Source organism: Anolis carolinensis, unplaced genomic scaffold (assembly GCF_035594765.1).
Source record: "Anolis carolinensis isolate JA03-04 unplaced genomic scaffold, rAnoCar3.1.pri scaffold_15, whole genome shotgun sequence".
NCBI lineage: Eukaryota > Metazoa > Chordata > Lepidosauria > Squamata > Dactyloidae > Anolis > Anolis carolinensis.
This window is the reverse complement of record NW_026943826.1, coordinates 3,416,791-3,441,265: the sequence shown is the minus strand read 5'-3', so window position 1 is coordinate 3,441,265 and position 24,475 is coordinate 3,416,791. Positions and strand designations below refer to the sequence as shown.

The following is a 24,475-nucleotide window of genomic DNA, read 5'->3' as shown; positions in this document are numbered from 1 at the left end:
CACTCTCTGTCTGGGAGATGTTAATTGCAACATTCACACTTGCAGTTATCCAGCCTGAATAGCATTGAGTAGCCACTAAGTTTGCAAAGTCAATCAGTGAGGGTATCTGCATAGTGGTAGCCTGGCTTTTCTTGCCTGGAGGCACCCTCTGTTTGAGACGTGTTAATTGCAACATTCACACTTGCCATGAGCAAGCTTAAATAGCACTGAGTAGGCATGAAGTTTGCAAAGTGAATCAGTGAGGGTATCTGCATAGAAATAGCCTGGCTGTTGTTGCCTGGCAGCACTCTCTGTCTGGGTGATGTTAATTGCAACATCCGCACTTGCAGTTATCCAGCCTGAATAGCATTGAGTAGCCACTAAATTTGCAAAGTCAATCAGTGAGGGTATCTGCATAGTGGTAGCCTGGCTTTTCTTGCCTGGAGGCACCCTTTGTTTGAGACGTGTTAATTGCAACATTCACACTTGCCATGAGCAAGCTTAAATAGCACTGAGTAGCCATGAAGTTTGCAAAGTCAATCAGGGAGGGTATCTGCATGGAGGTAGCCTGGGCTTTGTTACCTGGAGGCACCCTCTCTTTGGGATGTGTTAACTGGTCCTTGATTGCTTGCTGTCTGGAGTTCTCCTGTTTCTGAGTGGTGTTCATTATTTGCTGTCTTCATTAGGCTCCCTCTACAAAGATACCCTCCTCGATTGACTTTGCAGCTTCATGGCTGCTCAATGCTATTCAAGCTTGCTCGTTGCAAGAGTGAATGTTGCAATTAACACCTCCCAAACAGAGACCGCCCCCAGGCAACAACAGCCAGGCTACCTCCATGCAGATACCCTCCCAGACTTTGGAGCTTCCTGGCTACTCAATGCTATCCAAGCTTGCTCATTACAAGTGTGAATGTGGCAATCAACACCCCCCCCCCAGAGACCGCCTCCAGGCAACAACAGCCAGGCTATCTCCATGAAAATACCCTCCCTAATCGACTTTGCAAACTTCCTGGCTGCTCAGTGCAATTCAAGCTTGCTCATTCCATGTGTGAATGTTGCAATCAAACCCCCCCCCCCCCAAACAGAGACCGCCTCCAGGCAACAACAGCCAGGCTATCTCCATAAAAATACCCTCCCTAATCGACTTTGCAAACTTCCTGGCTGCTCAATGCAATTCAAGCTTGCTCATTCCATGTGTGAATGTTGCAATCAAACCCCCCCCCCCCCCAAACAGAGACCGCCTCCAGGCAACAACAGCCAGGCTATCTCCATGAAAATACCCTCCCTAATCGACTTTGCAAACTTCCTGGCTGCTGAGTGCAATTCAAGCTTGCTCATTCCATGTGTGAATGTTGCAATCAAACCCCCCCCCCCAAAACAGAGACCGCCTCCAGGCAACAACAGCCAGGCTATCTCCATGAAAATACCCTCCCTAATCAACTTTGCAAACTTCCTGGCTGCTCAGTGCAATTCAAGCTTGCTCATTGCAAGTGTGAATGTTGCAATCAACGCCCCCGCCCCCAAACAGAGACCGTCTCCAGGCAACAACAGCCAGGCTATCTCCATGAAAATACCCTCCCTAATCAACTTTGCAAACTTCCTGGCTGCTGAGTGCAATTCAAGCTTGCTCATTCCATGTGTGAATGTTGCAATCAAACCCCCCCCCCCCAAACAGAGACCGCCTCCAGGCAACAACAGCCAGGCTATCTCCATGAAAATACCCTCCCTAATCAACTTTGCAAACTTCCTGGCTGCTCAGTGCAATTCAAGCTTGCTCATTGCAAGTGTGAATGTTGCAATCAACGCCCCCGCCCCCAAACAGAGACCGTCTCCAGGCAACAACAGCCAAGCTACCTCCATGCAGATACCCTCCCTAATCGACTTTGCAAACTTCCTGGCTGCTCAGTGCAATTCAAGCTTGCTCATTGCAAGTGTGAATGTTGCAATCAACACCCCCGCCCCCAAACAGAGACCGTCTCCAGGCAACAACAGCCAGGCTACCTCCATGCAGATACCCTCTCTGATTGACTTTGCAACTTCCGCCTGCTCACTGCCATTCAAGCTTGCTCATTGCAAGTGTGAATGTTGCAATTACTAACTCCCAAAGAGAGGGTGCCTCCAGGCAACAACAGCCAGGCTACCTCCATGCAGATATTTATTTATTTATTTATTTCAATTATTTATACCCCGCCCTTCTCACCCGAGGGGACTCAGGGCGGCTTACAAGTGGCAATTGATGCCGTTACACTGATATACAATAAACTAAAATGATTAAAACAGTTAAAACAGTCATAAAATAGTCCCCCTGATTGATAGATACCCTCCCTGATTGACTTTGCAGCTTCCAGGCTACTCAATGCTATTCAGTGTGAATGTTGCAATCAACACCTCCTTGCTAGGCTGTTAGGAATTGTGGGAGTTGAAGTGCCTGGACCTAGAGATATTTGGGTGCAGAGCCTCAACACAATCGTGGCCAGCCCCACAGCTTAACCCTTCCTGCTCTTGTTTCCCCAAGTTCTCCAAGTCGATGGTGCTGGACGTGTACAGCGAGTACGTCAACAACTTCACCGGCGCCATGTCCCTGATCAAGAAGGCCTGCCTCACCAAGCCGGCGTTCCTGGAGTTCCTCAAGGTCAGGGGAGGAAGACTTAAGAGGGTTAGGATTAGGGTTAGGGTTCTCAAGGTCAGGAGAAGAAGACGGTTTGCGGGAAGTTTTGCAACCTTACCGGGCTCTTCCCAAGCTCCTTTATTGTTATTATTATTATTGTCATTCCTCCGTAAAGACTCACTGCTTACCCCTATTTAAGCCCTTTTACTTGCTGTATATACCCGAGTATAAGCCGAGTTTTGCAGCCCTTATATTCGGGTGGGCTTATTCTCAAGTATAGTAGAGTCTCGCTTATCCAACCTTTTCTTATCCAACGCCGTCTGCCTTTGAGCAGTCAGTGTTTTTGTAGTCAATGTTTGCAACATATCGCGATGTTTTGGTGCTAAATTGGAAAATACTAGACATGTCCAAAAAATCGTTTTGAATCGTATATCGGAATTATTTCGGATTGTTCTCGCTTTTTGATACGCATTCCGAGACATTGTCTCACAGCGCAACCAGCAATGTAATTCGAACCAATGTTGGCCCATTCTCTAATTGTCTCTTAATGGTTCGTTAATTCCCCCCCCCCCCATAAAATTTTTAAAAATATATATTAAAAAATATTTTTTAAAAAATTGTTTCTGCAACCTACCTTGAATGGGAGCTTAGCGCAGCCTAACATGGCTGCCGCTCCCCGGCCAATCAGAAGCTTCCACGATGGACGCAAAGGTGGGGGCTAACGTCCTCTGCGTCCACATGGAAGATTGCCATACAAGCCCGGTGTGTAGCGATTGCGCATGCGCATCCGCCATTTTAGAAACATTTAGAATCATTACGAATTTTCGGAAATATTCGAAATTTTTGGGTGAAAAAAATTGGAAATACTTTCTATATCGAAGCGCCAGCGCCCCCTACTTTAGAAACGAGAATTGAAACGTTTTTTTCATCAATCGGACATGCCTAGTAAATACAGTACAGTAGAGTCTCACTTATCCAACAATGCAAGTTCAGCAGCTCAGCGGTTTAACCCGCTGCGCCACCAGGGGCTCAATAATAATAATAATAATAATAATAATAATAATAATAATAATAATAATAATAAAAATACTTTATTTATATCCCGCCCTATCTCCCCATATAACAAATCAGCAAACATTGAATTCCGTAAGGTGCTGGACGAAGAACAAAATAACCAAAGCCACGTACTTTACGAAACCCTACTTTAGCATGTATAAGGTCCTATATTATTATTATTATTATTATTATTATTATTATTATTATTATTATTATTATATTGTATGACACAGCAAACAAGATAGACATGCTGGATTTCGTATCACAAAATCACAAGTCGAACACTTCCCAAGTGTCTAGGACTGTGTGATGTGTTTTCGGATGATGCGTGCAGATCCCAGTCAGGTGGCCTTTTGCAGATCGTAATTTTGTCAATGTCTATTGTTTCCAAATGCCGGCTGAGATCTTTTGGCACGGCACCCAGTGTGCCCATCACCACTGGGACCACCTGCACTGGTTTCTGCCAGAGTCTTTGAAGTTCAATCTTGAGGTCCTGATAGCGGCTGAGTTTTTCCTGTTGTTTTTCGTCAATGCGACTGTCACCTGGGATGGCGACATCAATGATCCAAACCTTTTTCCTTTCCACAACTGTGATGTCTGGTGTGTTGTGTTCCAGAACTTTGTCAGTCTGGATTCGGAAGTCCCACAGTATCTTTGCTTGCTCATTTTCCAATACTTTTGCAGGTTTGTGATCCCACCAGTTCTTTGCTGCTGGGAGGTGGTACTTGAGGCATAAGTTCCAATGGATCATTTGAGTCACATAGTTGTGTCTCTGTTTGTAGTCTGTCTGTGCGATTTTCTTACACAGTTGAGAAAATGATTCATGGTTTCGTCGGTTTCCTTGCACAGTCGGCATTTTGGGTCATCAGCTGATTTTTCGATCTTGGCCTGAATTGCCTTTGTCCTGATGTCTTGCTCCTGGGCTGCAAGGATCAGGCCTTCTGTCTCCTTCTTCAGGGTCCCATTCGTGAGCCAGAGCCAGGTCTTCTCCTTATCAGCTTTTCCTTCAATTTTGTCAAGGAACTTTCCATGCAATGCTTTGTTGTGCCAGCTGTCAGCTCTAGTTTGTAGTGCAGTTTTCTTGTACTGGGCTTTTGTCTGTTGTGCCTTGAGAAGTTTCTGATTTTTTACTTCAATCAAAGCAGGTTCTTCACTTTGCTTTCCATCTTCTGCCAGGGCATGTTCTTCTTCTTTGACTACTTGTTTTACTTGCAAGAGTCCTCTGCCCCCTGATCTTCTAGGCAGATATAGCCGGTCAACATCACTGCGAGGGTGAGACTGAAAGTAAAACCAATACAATTATTGTTATAATTAAAATTATTATTTATACCCCACTTTTTCCCTTCACAAAGTAGATTCTAAAACCTATGATTAAATATTAAGAGTATCAATATTAAAACATTGACTACAAAAACATCAGCTACTCACAAATCTGTCGGGGGATGATGGGGTGCAGAGTGGATTCCAAAAACATCATCCTCACCTCACCTCCTTCTCCAGACTGTATTCCCATGCTGAGAAACAGCACTGGTCAAACATAACACTCCAGCAGACAAAGTCCAACTGTTGATTAACTTTATTTACATGTCTATTTACAGTTTGCATTTCTCGGCTTCAGAGCATAGCTTTCATAGTCCATCTTCAGCGAAAGCTCAAGCCGAACTCCACAGATAAGATAACAACATTCCTCAGTTCCGAAAGGAACTCCAACCCTCAAAGGCAGGAAATCAATCCTGATAGGTCATAACAATCACAACAGGCTGTCAGTCAAAACTAGCCTGCTGTTAACTATTTCATTACTGAAAAATACACACTCTTGCTCGTGAGCAGTAAACACTTGATTTACATTTCATACAAATACAACCATACTCCAACAAAATCCACTGCAAATAAAGACAGAATTGCATAAAATGAACTTACAGTAGCAACATGGTCGGGAATTATATTCATAAAAAGTTCAGTCCTTGCTGCCAAGAGAAACAGTTGTGGATCGGGGTGGGAGGCAAACGGCGTTGGATAATCCAGAACATTGGATAAGCAAGACTCTACTGTATTGTTAAATGTGGGATGAAGGTTGTCTGGACAGATAAAGTCAGTGTCTTAAATGTTTCCTTGTGGACGTTTCTCCCGTTGAGCAGAAGCGACAGATGGGCAGCGTGGACCGGGTCACGCTCTACGGACTGATGGTGAAGCCCATCCAGAGGTTCCCCCAGTTCATCCTCCTGCTGCAGGTAACATCTTCCGGGGCTCATTACGGTGCGTTGGGGTATGTGGAAGTGGCTCGCTTGACTGACACCTTTGTGTCCTTTGTGGGGCTCCAGGACATGCTCAAGAACACCCCGAAAGGCCACGCGGACCGGCTGTCCCTCCAGCTGGCCCTCACCGAGCTGGAGACCTTGGCGGAGAAACTCAACGAGCAGAAGCGACTGGCTGACCAACTGGCGGAGATTCAGCAGCTGACCAAGAGCATCAGCGACCGCAGCAGCCTCCACAAGGTCTGGAGACGGGAAAGCCTTAGCATTGAACGGTTGTGTTGTTAAAGTGAGAAGTATGGAATCCTGCGCAGACGGGGAAGCCTTAGCATTGAACGGTTGTGTTGTTAAAGTGAGAAGTATGGAACCCTGCGCAGACGGGGAAGCCTTAGCATTGAACGGTTGTGTTGTTAAAGTGAGAAGTATGGAACCCTGCGCAGACGGGGAAGCCTTAGCATTGAACGGTTGTGTTGTTAAAGTGAGAAGTATGGAACCCTGCGCAGACGGGGAAGCCTTAGCATTGAACGGTTGTGTTGTTAAAGTGAGAAGTATGGAACCCTGCGCAGACGGGGAAGCCTTAGCATTGGACGGTTGTGTTGTTAAAGGGCGAAGTATGGAACCCTGCGCAGACGGGGAAGCCTTAGCATTGGACGGTTGTGTTGTTAAAGGGCGAAGTATGGAACCCTGCGCAGACGGGGAAGCCTTAGCATTGAACGGTTGTGTTGTTAAAGGGCGAAGTATGGAACCCTGCGCAGACGGGGAAGCCTGAGCATTGAACGGTTGTGTTGTTAAAGGGCGAAGTATGGAACCCTGCGCAGACGGGGAAGCCTTAGCATTGAACGGTTGTGTTGTTAAAGGGCGAAGTATGGAACCCTGCGCAGACGGGGAAGCCTTAGCATTGAACGGTTGTGTTGTTAAAGGGCGAAGTATGGAACCCTGCGCAGACGGGGAAGCCTGAGCATTGGACGGTTGTGTTGTTAAAGGGCGAAGTATGGAACCCTGCGCAGACGGGGAAGCCTTAGCATTGAACGGTTGTGTTGTTAAAGGGCGAAGTATGGAACCCTGCGCAGACGGGGAAGCCTTAGCATTGAACGGTTGTGTTGTTAAAGTGCGAAGTATGGAACCCTGCGCAGACGGGGAAGCCTGAGCATTGAACGGTTGTGTTGTTAAAGGGCGAAGTATGGAACCCTGCGCAGACGGGGAAGCCTTAGCATTGAACGGTTGTGTTGTTAAAGGGCGAAGTATGGAACCCTGCGCAGACGGGGAAGCCTTAGCATTGAACGGTTGTGTTGTTAAAGGGCGAAGTATGGAACCCTGCGCAGACGGGGAAGCCTTAGCATTGGACGGTTGTGTTGTTAAAGGGCGAAGTATGGAACCCTGCGCAGACGGGGAGGCCTTAGCATTGAACGGTTGTGTTGTTAAAGTGCGAAGTATGGAACCCTGCGCAGACGGGGAAGCCTGAGCATTGGACGGTTGTGTTGTTAAAGTGCGAAGTATGGAACCCTGCGCAGACGGGGAAGCCTGAGCATTGAACGGTTGTGTTGTTAAAGTGCGAAGTATGGAACCCTGCGCAGACGGGGAAGCCTTAGCATTGGACGGTTGTGTTGTTAAAGGGCGAAGTATGGAACCCTGCGCAGACGGGGAAGCCTTAGCATTGGACGGTTGTGTTGTTAAAGGGCGAAGTATGGAACCCTGCGCAGACGGGGAAGCCTTAGCATTGGACGGTTGTGTTGTTAAAGGGCGAAGTATGGAACCCTGCGCAGACGGGGAAGCCTGAGCATTGAACGGTTGTGTTGTTAAAGGGCGAAGTATGGAACCCTGCGCAGACGGGGAAGCCTTAGCATTGAACGGTTGTGTTGTTAAAGGGCGAAGTACGGAACCCTGCGCAGACGGGGAAGCCTTAGCATTGAATGGTTGTGTTGTTAAAGAGCGAAGTACGGAACCCTGCGCAGACGGGGAAGCCTTAGCATTGAACGGTTGTGTTGTTAAAGGGCGAAGTATGGAACCCTGCGCAGACGGGGAAGCCTTAGCATTGAACGGTTGTGTTGTGAAAGGGCGAAGTATGGAACCCTGCACAGACGGGGAAGCCTTAGCATTGGACGGTTGTGTTGTTAAAGGGCGAAGTATGGAACCCTGCGCAGACGGGGAAGCCTTAGCATTGGACGGTTGTGTTGTTAAAGTGCGAAGTATGGAACCCTGCGCAGACGGGGAAGCCTTAGCATTGGACGGTTGTGTTGTTAAAGGGCGAAGTATGGAACCCTGCACAGACGGGGAAGCCTTAGCATTGGACGGTTGTGTTGTTAAAGGGCGAAGTATGGAACCCTGTGCAGACGGGGAAGCCTTAGCATTGGACGGTTGTGTTGTTAAAGGGCGAAGTATGGAACCCTGCGCAGACGGGGAAGCCTTAGCATTGGACGGTTGTGTTGTTAAAGTGCGAAGTATGGAACCCTGCGCAGACGGGGAAGCCTTAGCATTGAACGGTTGTGTTGTTAAAGAGCGAAGTATAGAACCCTGCGCAGACGGGGAAGCCTTAGCATTGAACGGTTGTGTTGTTAAAGTGCGAAGTATGGAACCCTGCGCAGACGGGGAAGCCTTAGCATTGAACGGTTGTGTTGTTAAAGTGGGAAGTATGGAACCCTGCGCAGACGGGGAAGCCTTAGCATTGAACGGTTGTGTTGTTAAAGGGCGAAGTATGGAACCCTTTGCAGACGGGGAAGCCTTAGCATTGAATGGTTGTGTTGTTAAAGAGCGAAGTATGGAGCCCTGTGCAGACGGGGAAGCCTTAGCATTGAACGGTTGTGTTGTTAAAGTGCGAAGTATGGAACCCTGCGCAGACGGGGAAGCCTTAGCATTGGACGGTTGTGTTGTTAAAGGGCGAAGTATGGAACCCTTTGCAGACGGGGAAGCCTGAGCATTGAACGGTTGTGTTGTTAAAGTGCGAAGTATGGAACCCTGCGCAGACGGGGAAGCCTTAGCATTGAACGGTTGTGTTGTTAAAGTGCGAAGTATGGAACCCTGCGCAGACGGGGAAGCCTTAGCATTGAACGGTTGTGTTGTTAAAGTGCGAAGTATGGAACCCTGCACAGACGGGGAAGCCTTAGCATTGAACGGTTGTGTTGTTAACGAGCGAAGTATGGAACCCTGCGCAGACGGAGAAGCCTTAGCATTGAACGGTTGTGTTGTTAAAGAGTGAAGTATGGAACACTATGTGGACTGTAATATTTCTGTACAGAATTATATTCTGGCATAGTAAAACGATGCTTTCTGTTAGAAATTGTGGGAGTTGGAGTCCAAAACACTTGGAGGAAGGCCCTGATAGTTTCCTTTCTGGAATTCCCAATTCCCCTGTTTTCTGAGTGTTGCTCTTTATTTGCTGTCCTGATTTTAGAGATTATATTTTTCTGTTTTATTATACCACAGTAATTTTTATATATTATGTTTATAATCTTATATTATTTGTTTTGAACTGGATTATATGAGGCTCCTTCTACACAACTGTATAAAATCCACACTGAACGGGATTATATGTCAGTGTGGACTCAAGATAACCCACTTCAAAGCAGATACTGTGGATTATATCTGACTTGGCATTCTGGGTTATATAGCTGTGTGGAAGGGCCTTGAGTCTACACTGTCATATCATCGAGTTCAAATCAGATAATCTGCATTTTATCAGCGTTATGGAAGAGGCTTAAGTGAGGCCTAACTCTGCCTGTCGCCATTGTGGCTGAGTGGGTTGCTAGGAGACAAAGGAGGCGGGGCCTAAAGGGGGTGGGGCCTACCCTACTGACCAGCAGCTAGGGAGAAAACGGCTTTTCCACATCTTCTAATTTGGACTTTATTTTTCTAGGTTTTTTTGTTTGAAAGACATAGATTGGATGACTATGTCTTTTGTGGCCAAATTTGGTGTGATCGGGATCAGTGGTTTTGTTGTTTACTCCATAGTAAAAATGCACATTACATTTTTATATATATAGACTAGCTGTGCCCGGCCATGCGTTGCTGTGGCGAAGTCTGGTGGTATGGAAATAAAGTATTGAGGAATTGGTGGTAGTTAAGGTCAAGGGTCAAAGTTTTCTCCTGACATTAAGTCCAGTCATGTCTGACTCTGGGGGTTGGTGCTCATCTCCATTTCTAAGCCGAAGAGCCGGTGTTGTCCATAGACACCTCCAAGGTCATGTGGCCATAGGCATGACTGCATGGAGCGCCGTTACCTTCCCGCCGGAGCGGTACCTATTGATCTACTCACATTGGCATTTTTTTCGAACTGCTAGGTTGGTAGGAGCTGGGGCCAACAGTGGGCGCTCACTCCGCTCCCAAGATTTGAACCTGGGACCTTTTGGTCCGCAAGTTCAGCAGCTCAGCGCTTTAACACACTGTGCCATCAGGGGCCCCTTTTACACTGCCATATAATCCAGTTAAAATAAGATAATCTGTATTTTATAGACAGTGTGGAAGAGGCCTAAGTGAGGCCTAACTCTGCCTGTACCCTGGGCTGAGTTGGTTGCTAGGAGACCAAGGGGGCGGAGCGTAGCCTTCTAACTGGCAGCAATTGGATAAAAACAATTATTCCTCTCCCTCTAAATAGGAGTTTATTTTTCTTTTCTTTTTGTTGTATGAACGTAGAGGCATGGATGAGGGGTTGTGCTGCCAAGTTTAGTGTTTCTGGGATGTGTAGTTTTGTCCTAGGCCGAAATGTCATTACCCTTTTATATATATAGATGATGATGATGATGATGATGATGATTATTATTATTATTCTAACTCCTCATTCTATAGATGGTTCTGTTTGAATGTGATTACTTAGATCAGGGGTCCCCAAACTAAGGCCCGGGGGCCGGATGCGGCCCTCCAAGGTCATTTATCTGGCCCCCGCCCTCATTTATAATATAATATTTTTATATCAGTTTTAATAATATAATATATTGTATATACGTATAATATTGATAATAATATTATGTTATACAATATATTACTAATAATAATAATACCATATAATAATAATTATTATATGTTATATATTACATATTATATAATAGTATAGTGGTATAGTTCAATATAGTAATATATAATGCTAATATTGTGCTATGCTAATAATATAATATATTGTATGTACATATAGCTGCTCTGAGTTCCCTTTGGGGTGAGAAGGGTGGGATATAAATGTAATACAGTAGAGTCTCACTTATCCAACACTCGCTTATCCAACATTCTGGATTATCCAACGCATTTTTGGAGTCAATGTTTTCAATATATCGTGATATTTTGGTGCTAAATTCATAAATACAGTAATTACTACATAGCATTACTGTGTATAGAACTACTTTTTCTACCAAATTTGTTGTCTAACATGATGTTTTGGTGCTTAATTTTAAAATCATAACCTAATTTGATGTTTAATAGGCTTTTCCTTAATCCCTCCTTATTATCCAACATATTCGCTTATCCAACATTCTGCCGGCCCGTTTATGTTGGATAAGTGAGACTCTACTGTAAATAAATGTAATAAATGAATAAATAAATAATTTTGGACTTAGGCTCGCCCAAAATCTGAAACGACTTGAAGACACACAACAACAACAACAACAACAACAACAACAACAACAACAACAACAACAACAACAATCCTAATTAACCTGACTATCTCATTGGCCAGAAGCAGGCTCACATTTCCTATTGAAATCCTGATAGGTTTATGTTGGGTAAAATTATTTTCATTTTTTAAATATTGTATTGTTCTTTCATTGTTATTGTTGTTGTTTTGCACTACAAATAAGATATGTGCAGTGTGCACAGGAATTTGTTCGGTTTTTTTCTCCAAATGATAATTCGGCCCCTCAACAATCCGAAGGATTGTGGACCGGCCCTCTGCTTTAAAAGTTTGAGGACCCCTGACTTAGATGATTCTCTATCTTCTGCGTTTGGCTCTTGAAATGCGTTGGTTGGAGAGCTTTAGTATTGAAGAAGCCTATTTTAAGACGTTTTAGTGGCCTCTAGTGCCCCTTCTTAGCCTCAGCATTATTGTTTGGGAATGGGCTTTGGGAAGTTCCGTCGCGTTGTGGACCCGCCCTCTGCTTTAAAAGTTTGAGGACCCCTGACTTAGATGATTCTCTATCTTCTGCGTTTGGCTCTTGAAATGCGTTGGTTGGAGAGCTTTAGTATTGAAGAAGCCTATTTTAAGACGTTTTAGTGGCCTCTAGTGCCCCTTCTTAGCCTCAGCATTATTGTTTGGGAATGGGCTTTGGGAAGTTCCGCCGCGTCCATCTCCCATTAACATTGCTACAAAAAAAAAGGCAATTGTTCCTCTCCTCTGCCATCCCAATCTCTCCGCAGTTGTTAACCTCGGGTCAGCGCCAACTGCTTCTCTGCGAGACGTTGACCGAGACGGTGTACGGAGACCGCGGTCAGCTCATCAAGTCCAAGGAGCGGAAAGTCTTCCTGCTGAACGACATGCTGGTCTGCGCCAACATCAATTTCAAGTGAGTGTCCGTTGCGGTTGCGTATCCCTGCGGAGAAAGGGGTCGGGTCGGGATTCGGCGAGCAAACAAAAGCAATGTTAGCCCTGTATGCATATGAAGTGACAACTAGTGTTGTTCTGCTCGTTTTGTGTAGTTTCAACCATGTCGTATTTGTGTCCCGCTAATGAAAATAGGCAGCCTATACGACACAAATTTTCGTCTGGCTTACGGAAAAAACGAAAATTTTCGGACCATTGGCCGCAATGGGAAGGCTTCCAATAATATTATTATTGCCACCCATTGGCTCACATCAAATGTCATGGGGAAGCACTCCTCTCTCAGACTCAGCTTAGGGTCCCAGAATAACTATCGTTATGAATATGAATATGAACATTATTATTAACACCCATTGGTACACATCCACATTCCTCTCTCAGACTCAGCTTAGGGTCCCAGACAACTATAATTATTAATATTAACATTATTATTAACACCCATTGGTACACATCCACATTCCTCTCTCAGACTCAGCTTAGGGTCCCAGACAACTATAATTATTAATATTAACATTATTATTAACACCCATTGGTACACATCCACATTCCTCTCTCAGACTCAGCTTAGGGTCCCAGACAACTATAATTATTAATATTAACATTATTATTAACACCCATTGGTACACATCCACATTCCTCTCTCAGACTCAGCTTAGGGTCCTAGAATAACTATCATTATGAATATGAATATGAATATTATTATTAACACCCATTGGTACACATCCACATTCCTCTCTCAGACTCAGCTTAGGGTCCCAGACAACTATAATTATTAATATTAACATTATTATTAACACCCATTGGTACACATCCACATTCCTCTCTCAGACTCAGCTTAGGGTCCTAGAATAACTATCGTTATGAATATGAATATGAATATTATTTTTAACACCCATTGGTACACATCCACATTCCTCTCTCAGACTCAGCTTAGGGTCCTAGAATAACTATCGTTATGAATATGAATATGAATATTATTATTAACACCCATTGGTACACATCCACATTCCTCTCTCAGACTCAGCTTAGGGTCCCAGAACAACTATAATTATTAATATTAACATTATTATTAACACCCATTGGTACACATCAGATGTCATGGGGAAGCAGACCTCTCCCAGACTCAGCTTAGGGTCCCAGAATAACTATTGTTATTAATATAAATATTATTATTAACACCCATTGACACACATCAGATGTCATGGGGAAGCACTCCTCTCTCAGACTCAGTTTAGGGTCCCAGAATAATTATTGTTATTAATATAAATATTATTATTAACACCCATTGACACACATCAGATGTCATGGGGAAGCACTCCTCTCCCAGACTCAGCTGAGGGTCCCAGAATAACTATCGTTATCAATATTAATATTAATATTAGTATTAATATTAATATTAACACCCATTGGTACACATCAGATGTCATGGGGAGGCACTCCTCTCTCAGACCCAGCTTAGGGTCCCAGAATAACTATTGTTATTAATATAAATATTATTATTAACACCCATTGACACACATCAGATGTCATGGGAAGGCACTCCTCTCCCAGACTCAGCTCAGGGTCCCAGAATAATTATCGTTATTAATATTAATATTATTATTATTATTAACAACCATTGGCAGACATCAGATGTCATGGGGAGGCACTCCTCTCTTAGACTCAGCTCAGGGTCCCAGAATAACTATTATTATTATTATTATTATTATTATTATTATTATTATTATTAACACCCATTGGCACACATCAGATGTCATGGGGAAGCATTCCCTCCCAGACTCAGCTCAGGGTCCCAGAATAACTATTTTTATTAATATTAATATTATTATTAACACCCATTGGCACACATCAGATATCATGGGGAGGCACTCCTCTCCCAGACTCAGTTTAGGATCCTAGAATAACTATTTTTATTAATATTAATATTATTATTAACACCCATTGGCACACATCAGATGTCATGGGGAGGCACTCCTCTCCCAGACTCACCTCAGGGTCCCAGAATAATTATCGTTATTAATATTAATATTAATATTAACACCCATCGGTACACATCAGATGTCATGGGGAAGCACTCCTCTCTCAGACTCACCTCAGGGTCCCAGAATAATTATCGTTATTAATATTAATATTATTTTTACAAACATCCCCCCAGACATCAGATCTCATGGGGAGGCACTCCTCTCTCAGACTCAGCTTAGGGTCCCGGAACAACTATCATTATTAATATTAATATTATTATTAAGACCCATTGACACACATCAGATGTCACAGGGAAGCACTCCTCTCCCGGACTCAGCTTAGGGTCCCAGAATAACTATTTTTTTTATTAATATTAATATTAACACCTATTGACACACATCAGATGTCATGAGGAAGCAGTACCTGAAAATGTCATTCGTTTTGTGTAGATGAACAGTCAGAATGAAACAATAGCACGAAGGAAATGAAGTAAAAATTTCCACGCACATCTCTAGTGACAACACACTGCCTCTTGGTATGTGAGTTATCGTCTTTATGTGAATCGGACAAAGCGGAATTTCCCTCCGGGGATTCAGGTTTAGCCTCCGTCGCGATTACACCTTGACGCAAAGTGTGAGAAAATGCTTATTGTAGTTCTAGAAATATTCGTAGGTGAGAATAAGTTTGCAAATGCGAGGTCAAGGAGAAGCAAGGACTTATGGTTGACTTACATTATGACGTGTCTCTTTCCGCAGGCCGATCAATACCAGGTAGGATCAAAGTGTGGTGTGTGCATCCTTTGGGTGTGAGTGACATGCCAAGGTTTTTGCATGCTGGTGTTGGCTTCGCTATGGACCTTTTGGAAACAATCACCCCTGAAATTAACCATTTTTTGCAGACGGGTTTGCTTCTGCTGTGCTTGGGAACAACTAGGGGAGACAAAACTCATCTTTGCATTGAGAATCCGTTCCGGGTTTTGGTCTGAACTTTAATGGAGCTATCCCAAGTGCTGAATATTATTATTGCCACCCATTGGCACACGTCAAATGTCATGGGGAGGCACTCCTCTCTCAGTCTCAGCTCAGGGTCCCGGAATAAGTATCATTATTAATATTAATATTATTATTATTATTAACACCTATCGGCACACATCAGATGTCATGGGGAAGCAGACCTCTCTCAGACTCAGCTCAGGGTCCCGGAATAACTATCATTATTAATATTAATATTATTATTAACAACCATTGTCACACATCAGATGTCATGGGGAAGCACTCCTCTCTCAGACTCAGCTCAGGGTCCCAGAGTAACTATTGTTATTAATATTAATATTCTTATTGTTTTTTATTTTTTAATTAATATATCAATCAAAATGTATAAGTTTACATTTTCCTCATTTTACAATATCATGTATACAATATGTATCATGTATACAATCCGACAGTAAAAATAAATCAGGAACATCTTTAAACATATTTCTAAGCAGTTTTAACATTTCTAAGCATTTTAACATTTCCATTACAACTTTACTACATATCCCTCCACTACACACCTTCTTAATATTATTATTAACACCCATTGGAACACATCAGATGTCATGGGGAAGCACTCCTCTCTCAGACTCAGCTCAGGGTCCTGGAATAATTATCATTATTAATATTAATATTATTATTAACACCTAACGGCACACATCAGATGTCATGGGGAAGCACTCCTCTCTCAGACTCAGCTCAGGGTCCCGGAATAAATATTATTATTATTATTAACACCTAATGACACACATCAGATGTCATGGGGAGGCACTCCTCTCTCAGACTCAGCTCAGGGTCCTGGAATAATTATCATTATTAATATTAATATTATTATTAACACCTAACGGCACACATCAGATGTCATGGGGAAGCAGACCTCTCTCAGACTCAGCTCAGGGTCCCGGAATAAATATTAATATTATTATTAACACCTAATGACACACATCAGATGTCATGGGGAGGCACTCCTCTCTCAGACTCAGCTCAGGGTCCTGGAATAATTATCATTATTAATATTAATATTATTATTAACACCTAACGGCACACATCAGATGTCATGGGGAAGCACTCCTCTCTCAGACTCAGCTCAGGGTCCCGGAATAAATATTAATATTATTATTAACACCTAATGACACACATCAGATGTCATGGGGAGGCAGTCCTCTCTCAGACTCAGCTCAGGGTCCTGGAATAATTATCATTATTAATATTAATATTATTATTAACACCTAACGGCACACATCAGATGTCATGGGGAAGCAGACCTCTCTCAGACTCAGCTCAGGGTCCCGGAATAAATATTAATATTATTATTAACACCTAATGACACACATCAGATGTCATGGGGAGGCACTCCTCTCTCAGACTCAGCTCAGGGTCCTGGAATAATTATCATTATTAATATTAATATTATTATTAACACCTAACGGCACACATCAGATGTCATGGGGAAGCAGACCTCTCTCAGACTCAGCTCAGGGTCCCGGAATAAATATTAATATTATTATTAACACCTAACGGCACACATCAGATGTCATGGGGAGGCACTCCTCTCTCAGACTCAGCTCAGGGTCCTGGAATAATTTTCATTATTAATATTAATATTATTATTAACACCTAACGGCACACATCAGATGTCATGGGGAGGCACTCCTCTCTCAGACTCAGCTCAGGGTCCTGGAATATTTATCATTATTAATATTAATATTATTATTAACACCTAACGGCACACATCAGATGTCATGGGGAGGCACTCCTCTCTCAGACTCCGCTTAGGGTCCCGGAATAACTATCGTTATTAATATTAATATTATTATTAACACCCATTGGCATACATCAGATGTCATGGGGGAAGCATTCCTCTCAGAGTCAGCTCAGGGTCCCAGAATAACTATCGTTATGAATATTAATATTATTATTAACACCCATTGGCACACATCAGATGTCATGGGGGAAGCAGACCTCTCTCAGATTCAGCTCAGGGTCCCAGAATAACTATCGTTATTAAAATTAATATTATTATTAACAACCATTGGCACACATCAGATGTCATGGGAGAAGCAGACCTCTCTCAGATGCAGCTTAGGGTCCCAGAATAACTATTCTTATTAATATTAACACCCATTAGTACACATCAGATGTCATGAGGAAACACTCCTCTCTCAGACTCAGATTAGGGTCCCAGAATAACTATTCTTATTAATATTAACACCCATTAGTACACATCAGATGTCATGAGGAAACACTCCTCTCTCAGACTCAGATTAGGGTCCCAGAATAACTATTCTTATTAATATTAACACCCATTAGTACACATCAGATGTCATGGGGAAGCACTCCTCTCTCAGACTCAGATTAGGGTCCCAGAATAACTATTCTTATTAATATTAACACCCATTAGTACACATCAGATGTCATGAGGAAACACTCCTCTCTCAGACTCAGATTAGGGTCCCAGAATAACTATTCTTATTAATATTAACACTCATTAGTACACATCAGATGTCATGAGGAAACACTCCTCTCTCAGACTCAGATTAGGGTCCCAGAATAACTATTCTTATTAATATTAACACCCATTAGTACACATCAGATGTCATGGGGAAGCATTCCTCTCCCAGACTCAGATTAGGGTCCCAGAATAACTATTCTTATTAATATTAACACCCATTAGTACACATCAGATGTCATGAGGAAACACTCCTCTCTCAGACTCAGATTAGGGTCCCAGAATAACTATTTTTTATTAATATTAATATTAACACCCATTGGTACAAATCAGATGTAATGAGAAAGCACTCCTCTCTCAGACTCAGCTTAGGGTCCCAGAGTAACTATTGTTATTAATATTAATATTATCAACACCCATTGGTACACATCTGATGTGATGGGGAAGCATTCCTCTTAGAGTCAGCTCAGGGTCCTGTAATAACTATCGTTATTAAAATTAATATTATTATTAACAACCATTGGCACACATCAGATGTAATGGGGAGGCACTCCTCTCTCAGACTCAGCTCAGGGTCCTGGAATAACTATCGTTATTAATATTATTATTAACACCCATTGGCACACATCAGATGTCATGGGGAAGCAGCCCTCTCTCAGATTCAGCTCATGGTCCCGGAATAACTATTGTTATTAATATTAATATTATATTAACACCCATTGGTACAAATCAGATGTAATGAGAAAGCACTCCTCTCTCAGACTCAGCTTAGGGTCCCAGAATAACGATTGTTATTAATATTAATATTAACACCCATTGGCACACATCAGATGTCATCGGGAGGCACTCTTCTCTCAGACTCAGCTCAGGGTCCCAGAAAAACTATGGTTAAAGGAGTTATCCCAAGATTTTTTAAAATATGGTTGCTACAAGCCCCTTTGAAATCCTATATTGGGGAAGGAAATTCGGAATATAATACAAAGAAAGAAGTAAATGTGGTGCTTGGGACAGCGACTTGAAAGTTGTGACCAAGATAGAGATGGACTGGGCAATGCTACCTGGATCTTTGCACATTTCTTACTTTCCTTCTCCTCATTCTTCTCCTTCTTTTCCTCCTCTTTCTCCCCTTTCTCCTTTTTTTTGCCTCCTTCTCCTCTTTGTTCTCTTTCTCCTTCTCTTCCTCTTCATTCTCCTTCTTCTCCCCTACTTCTTTTTTCTTCATTCTCCTTCTCCCCTTTCTCTTTCTTTTCCTCCTTCTTCTCTACTTTATCCTTCTCTTTCTCTTCTGCTCCTCCTCCTCTTCCTCTTCCTTCCTCTTCTACATCTCCTCCTTCTCCTCTTTCTCCTCCTCCTCCTTTCTCTTCCTTCTCCTCCTCCTGGTTCTCCTCTTTTTTCCTTCTTCTTCTCCTCATTCCCCTTCTTGTTCTCTTTCTCCTCTTCCTTCTCCTCGTTCTGCTTCTTCTGTTTCTCCTCCTCTTCCTCCTTCACCACCTTCTACTTCTCTTTCTGTTCTTCCTCCCCTTCCTCCTCCTCCTCCTACTTCTTTTTCTTCGTTTTCTCCTTCTTTCTCTTCCTTCTCCTCCTCCTTGTTCTCCTCATTCTCTTTTTTCCTTCTTCTTCTCCCCATCCCCTTGTTATTCTCTTTCTCCCCTCCCCCTCCTCCTCATTCTCCTTCTTCTGCTTCTCCTCCTCTTTCTCTTCCTCCTCCCCCTACACCACCTTCTACTTCTCTTTCTTCCCTTTCTCCCCTTTCTCTTCCTCCTCCTCCTCCATTTTTCTCTTTTTTCCTCCTCCTCTTTCTCCTCTTCTTTATTCTCCTTCTCTTTTTCTTCCTCCTCCTTCTTCTTTTTCTCCTTCTTTCTCTTCCTTCCCCTCCTCCTTGTTCTCCTAATTCTCTTTTTTCCTTCTTCTTCTCCCCATCCCCTTGTTGTTCTCTTTCTCCTCCTCCTCCTTCTCCTCTTTCTCCTTCTTCTGCTTCTCCTCCTCCTCTTTGTCTTCCTCCTCCCCCTACACTATCTTCTACTTCGCTTTCTCTTCTTTCTCCTCCTCCTCCTCATTCTTCCTGCTCTTTCTCTTCCTCCTCCTCCTCCTTCTTCTCCCCATTCCCCTTCTTGTTCGCTTTCTTCTCCTCCTTGTCCTTCTTCTTCTGCTTCTCCTCCTCTTCCTCCTTCTCTTTCTTCTCCTTCTTCTTCTGCATCTCCTCCTTCTCCTTCTCCTCCTCTTTCTCTTCCTTCTCCTCCTCCTCCACCTTCTACTTCTCTTTCTCTTCTTTCTCCCCTTTCTCCTCCTCCTCCTTTTTCTTCTTGTTCTCCTTCTTTCTCTTCCTCCTCCTCCTTGTTCTCCTCATTCTCCTTTTTTCCTCCTCCTCCTCCTCCTCCTCCTCCTCCTCCTCCATCTTTCTCTTTTTTCCTCCTCCTCTTCCTCCTTCTCTTTCTTCTCCTTCTTCTTCTGCATCTCCTCCTTCTCCTTCTCCTCCTCTTTCTCTTCCTTCTCCTCCTCCTCCACCTTCTACTTCTCTTTCTCTTCTTTCTCCCCTTTCTCCTCCTCCTCCTCCTTTTTCTTCTTGTTCTCCTTCTTTCTCTTCCTCCTCCTCCTTGTTCTCCTCATTCTCCTTTTTTCCTCCTCCTCCTCCTCCATCTTTCTCTTTTTTCCTCCTCCTCTTTCTCCTCCTCCTTCTTCTCCTCATTCTCTTTTTCTTCCTCCTCCTCCTCTTGTGATGATCATGACTCTCCATAAAAGCCCTTTCCCTTCTGTCCAGGGGGCAGCTTGAGATCAGCAGCCTGGTCCCTCTGGGGCCCAAGTACATTGTGAAGTGGAACGCGGCCCTCCCGCAGGTCCAGGTGGTGGAGGTCGGACAGGAGAGCGGTGGCGGCGGTGGTGGTGGCAACAGCGGAGCCCAGGAGAAGGACCACCTGGTGGTCCAGAACGTGGCCTCCAAGCGCCACATGCCCAGCAGCCAGGCTTCCGCACACAGTGAGTCCGGTGCCCCCCTTGCCCCTCTTCGTCCTCCTTCTCCTCGTCCTCCTTCTCCTTCTCTTTGTTCTCTTCATTCTCCTTCTTCTCATTCTCCTTCTCCTTCTCTGCATTCTCCTTCTCCTTGTTCTCCTTGTTCTTCATCTCCTCCTCCTCCTCTTCCTCCTCCTTCTCCTCATTCTCCTTCTCCTTTTCTCCTTCTCCTCATTCTCCTTCTCCTACTTATCCTTCTCCTCTCTTCTTTTCTTTCTCTTTCTCCTCCTTCTCCTCCTTGTTCTCCTCATTCTCCTCCTCATTCTCCTCCTCCTTGTTCTCCATCTCATTCTCCTCATTCTCCTCCTCCTCCTCCTTCTCCTTGTTCTCCTTCTCCTTCTCCTCCATATTCTCCTTCTCATTCCCCTTCTCCTTGTTCCCCTTCTCCTCGTTCCCCTTCTCCTCGTTCTCCTTCTCCTCATTCTCCTCCTTGTTCTCCTTCTCCTCGTTCTCCTTCTCCTCATTCTCCTTCTCCTCATTCTCCTTCTCTGCATTCTCCTTCTCCTTGTTCTCCTTGTTCTCCATCTCCTCCTCCTCCTCTTCCTCCTCCTTCTCCTCATTCACCTTCTCCTTGTAGTCCTTCTCCTTGTTGTCCTTCTCCTCATTCTCCTTCTCCTTGTTGTCCTTCTCCTCATTCTCCATCTCCTTGTTGTCCTTCTCCTCATTCTCCTTCTCCTTCTTCTCCTTCTCCTCATTCTCCTTCTCCTCATTCTCCTTCTCCTTGTTCTCCTTCTCCTCATTCTCCTTCTCCTTCTCTGCATTCTCCTTCTCCTTCTCCTTGTTCTCCATCTCCTCCTCCTCCTCTTCCTCCTCCTTCTCCTCCTTCTCCTTCTCCTTGTTGTCCTTCTCCTTGTTGTCCTTCTCCTCATTCTCCTTCTCCTTGTTCCCCTTCTCCTTGTTCTCCTTGTTCTCCTTTCCCTTCTCCTCATTCTCATTCTCCTCCTTCTCCTCGTTCTCCTTCTCCTCCTTCTCCTTCTCCTCATTCTCCTTCTCCTTGTTGTCCTTCTCCTTGTTGTCCTTCTCCTCATTCTCCTTCTCCTCATTCTCCTTCTCCTTGTTCTCCTTGTTCTTCATCTCCTCCTCCTCCTCTTCCTCCTCCTTCTTCTCATTCTCTTTCTCCTTGTTCCCCTTCTCCTCGTTCTCCTTGTTCTCCTTTCCCTTCTCCTCATTCTCATTCTCCTCCTTCTCCTCATTCTCCTTCTCCTTGTTCTCCAATCTCATTCTCCTCATTCTCCTTCTCCTCCTCCTCCTTCTCCTTGTTCTCCTTTTCCTTCTCCTCCATATTCTCCTTCTCCTTGTTCCCCTTCTCCTCGTTCTCCTTGTTCTCCTTTTCCTTCTCCTCATTCTCCTTCTCCTTGTTCTCCAATCTCATTCTCCTCATTCTCCTTCTCCTCCTCCTCCTTCTCCTTGTTCTCCTTCTCCTCATTCTCCTTCTCCTTGTTCTCCTCCTTCCACGGCCCGCGGTTTCATTCCCTTGGATGCCTTTGGACTCTCCCTCAGATAAGGTCTACCTGGGCCCGCCTCGCCTCTTCCAGGAGCTCCAGGACCTTCAGAAGGACCTTGCGGTGGTGGAACAGATCACTCTGCTCATCAGCACCCTCCACGGGACCTACCAGGTGGGCCGTTATTAACATACCATTCATATTGAATTATATTCAATTTCATATATTACATATATCATATTTATACTGTTAATATACATCCCAGTCCCTACAACTCATATAAGTCATGGTGAATTCTCCCTAAACCTCTCTAGTGTGTTCAGTTGTTGATCAAGTCCTCTGTTTCCTGTGTGTCATAGAAAAGAGTAGGAAAGGGTTAAGGGAGAGGCAGTGGGCGGGATCTTAGATTGCAGGTGAACTATACGTCTCAGTCCCTACAACTGCTATAAATCATGGTGAATTCTCCCTAAACCTCTCTAGTTTGTTCAGTTGTTGATCAAGTCCTCTGTTTGCTATGTGTCAAAGAAAAGAGTAGGAAAGGGTTAAGGGAGAGACAGTGGGCGTGCTCTTAGATTACAAGTGAACTATACATCCCAGTCCCTACAACTCCTATAAATCAGGGTGAATTCTCCCTAAACCTCTCTAGTATGTTCAGTTGTTGATCAAGTCCTCTGTTTGCTATGTGTCAAAGAAATAGTAGGAAAGGGTTAAGGGAGAGACAGTGGGCGTGCTGTTAGATTACAGGTGAACTATACATCCCAGTCCCTACAACTATAAATCATGTGAATTCTCCCTAGACCTCTCTAATATGTTCAGTTGTTGATCAATTCCTCTGTTTGCTGTGTGCCATAGAAAACAGTAGGAAAGGGTTAAGGGAGAGGCAGTGGGCGGGATCTTAGATTGCAGGTGAACTATACATCCCAGTCCCTACAACTCCTATAAATCATGGTGAATTCTTCCTAAACCTTTCTAGTATGTTCAGTTGTTGATCAATTCCTCTGTTTGCTGTGTACCATAGAAAAGAGTAGGAAAGGGTTAAGGGAGAGGCAGTGGGCGGGATCTTAGATTGCGGGTGAACTATACGTCCCAGTCCCTACAACTCCTATAAATCATGGTGAATTCTCTCTAAACCTCTCTAGTATGCTCAGTTGTTGATCAATTCCTCTGTTTGCTGTGTGCCATAGAAAAGAGTAGGAAAGGGTTAAGGGAGAGACAGTGGGCGTGCTCTTAGATTACGGGTGAACTATACATCCCAGTCCCTACAACTCCTATAAATCAGGGTGAATTCTCCCTAAACCTCTCTAGTATGTTCAGTTGTTGATCAAGTCCTCTGTTTGCTATGTGTCAAAGAAAAGAGTAGGAAAGGGTTAAGGGAGAGACAGTGGGCGTGCTGTTAGATTACAGGTGAACTATACATCCCAGTCCCTACAACTATAAATCATGTGAATTCTCCCTAGACCTCTCTAATATGTTCAGTTGTTGATCAATTCCTCTGTTTGCTGTGTGCCATAGAAAACAGTAGGAAAGGGTTAAGGGAGAGGCAGTGGGCGGGATCTTAGATTGCAGGTGAACTATACATCCCAGTCCCTACAACTCCTATAAATCATGGTGAATTCTTCCTAAACCTTTCTAGTATGTTCAGTTGTTGATCAATTCCTCTGTTTGCTGTGTACCATAGAAAAGAGTAGGAAAGGGTTAAGGGAGAGGCAGTGGGCGGGATCTTAGATTGCGGGTGAACTATACATCCCAGTCCCTACAACTCCTATAAATCATGGTGAATTCTCCCTAAACCTTTCTAGTATGTTCAGTTGTTGATCAAGTCCTCTGTTTGCTATGTGTCAAAGAAAAGAGTAGGAAAGGGTTAAGGGAGAGACAGTGGGCGTGCTCTTAGATTACAAGTGAACTATACATCCCAGTCCCTACAACTCCTATAAATCAGGGTGAATTCTCCCTAAACCTCTCTAGTATGTTCAGTTGTTGATCAAGTCCTCTGTTTGCTGTGTGCCATAGAAAAGAGTAGGAAAGGGTTAAGGGAGAGGCACTGGGCGGTATCTTAGATTGCAGGTGAACTATACATCCCAGTCCCTACAACTCCTATAAATCATGGTGAATTCTCCCTAAGCCTTTGTAGTATGTTCAGTTGTTGATCAAGTACTTTGTTTGCTGTGTGTCAAAG

General features: G+C 43.9%; 3 protein-coding genes across 11 annotated transcripts in view; 2 read left to right on the top strand and 1 right to left on the bottom strand.

The window, feature by feature from the left end:
* The window catches only part of arhgef10l (Rho guanine nucleotide exchange factor 10 like), a 252,583-nt gene that overhangs the window by 122,719 nt on the left and 105,389 nt on the right, over nucleotides 1–24,475 (top strand). For 5 of the 7 annotated variants that reach the window (XR_010001388.1, XM_062965943.1, XM_062965944.1 and 2 more), the window contains 7 exons: nucleotides 2,495–2,611; nucleotides 5,782–5,874; nucleotides 5,965–6,138; nucleotides 12,229–12,374; nucleotides 15,127–15,141; nucleotides 20,610–20,824; nucleotides 22,358–22,473. Coding sequence is in view for 6 of the 7 variants with exons in the window: in XM_062965943.1 (XP_062822013.1) it covers nucleotides 2,495–2,611; nucleotides 5,782–5,874; nucleotides 5,965–6,138; nucleotides 12,229–12,374; nucleotides 15,127–15,141; nucleotides 20,610–20,824; nucleotides 22,358–22,473 (876 nt within the window). In the remaining variant the exon portion in view is untranslated. The remainder of the gene's footprint in view (nucleotides 1–2,494; nucleotides 2,612–5,781; nucleotides 5,875–5,964; nucleotides 6,139–12,228; nucleotides 12,375–15,126; nucleotides 15,142–20,609; nucleotides 20,825–22,357; nucleotides 22,474–24,475) is intronic. The other 2 variants (XM_062965946.1, XM_062965941.1) reach the window with 1 other exon arrangement.
* LOC134294521 (uncharacterized) lies at nucleotides 3,660–5,369 on the bottom strand. Of its 3 annotated transcripts, none has more exons than XR_010001389.1 (2): nucleotides 5,072–5,369; nucleotides 3,660–4,921 (listed from the first exon to the last, which is right to left on the bottom strand). XR_010001389.1 is itself a non-coding variant. In XM_062965949.1 (2 exons), the coding sequence occupies exons 1-2, from the start codon at nucleotides 5,246–5,248 to the stop codon at nucleotides 4,400–4,402; spliced, it is 639 nt and encodes a 212-aa protein (XP_062822019.1). In that variant the 5' UTR covers nucleotides 5,249–5,330; the 3' UTR covers nucleotides 3,660–4,399. The 3 variants fall into 3 exon arrangements, 2 of the variants coding, with proteins under 2 accessions (XP_062822019.1, XP_062822020.1); XM_062965949.1 differs by having other exon boundaries at nucleotides 5,132–5,330; XM_062965950.1 differs by having other exon boundaries at nucleotides 5,127–5,329.
* Nucleotides 15,888–20,612, top strand: LOC134294519 (uncharacterized). Its single transcript, XM_062965947.1, has one exon. The coding sequence runs from the start codon at nucleotides 18,845–18,847 to the stop codon at nucleotides 20,585–20,587; it is 1,743 nt and encodes a 580-aa protein (XP_062822017.1). The 5' UTR covers nucleotides 15,888–18,844; the 3' UTR covers nucleotides 20,588–20,612.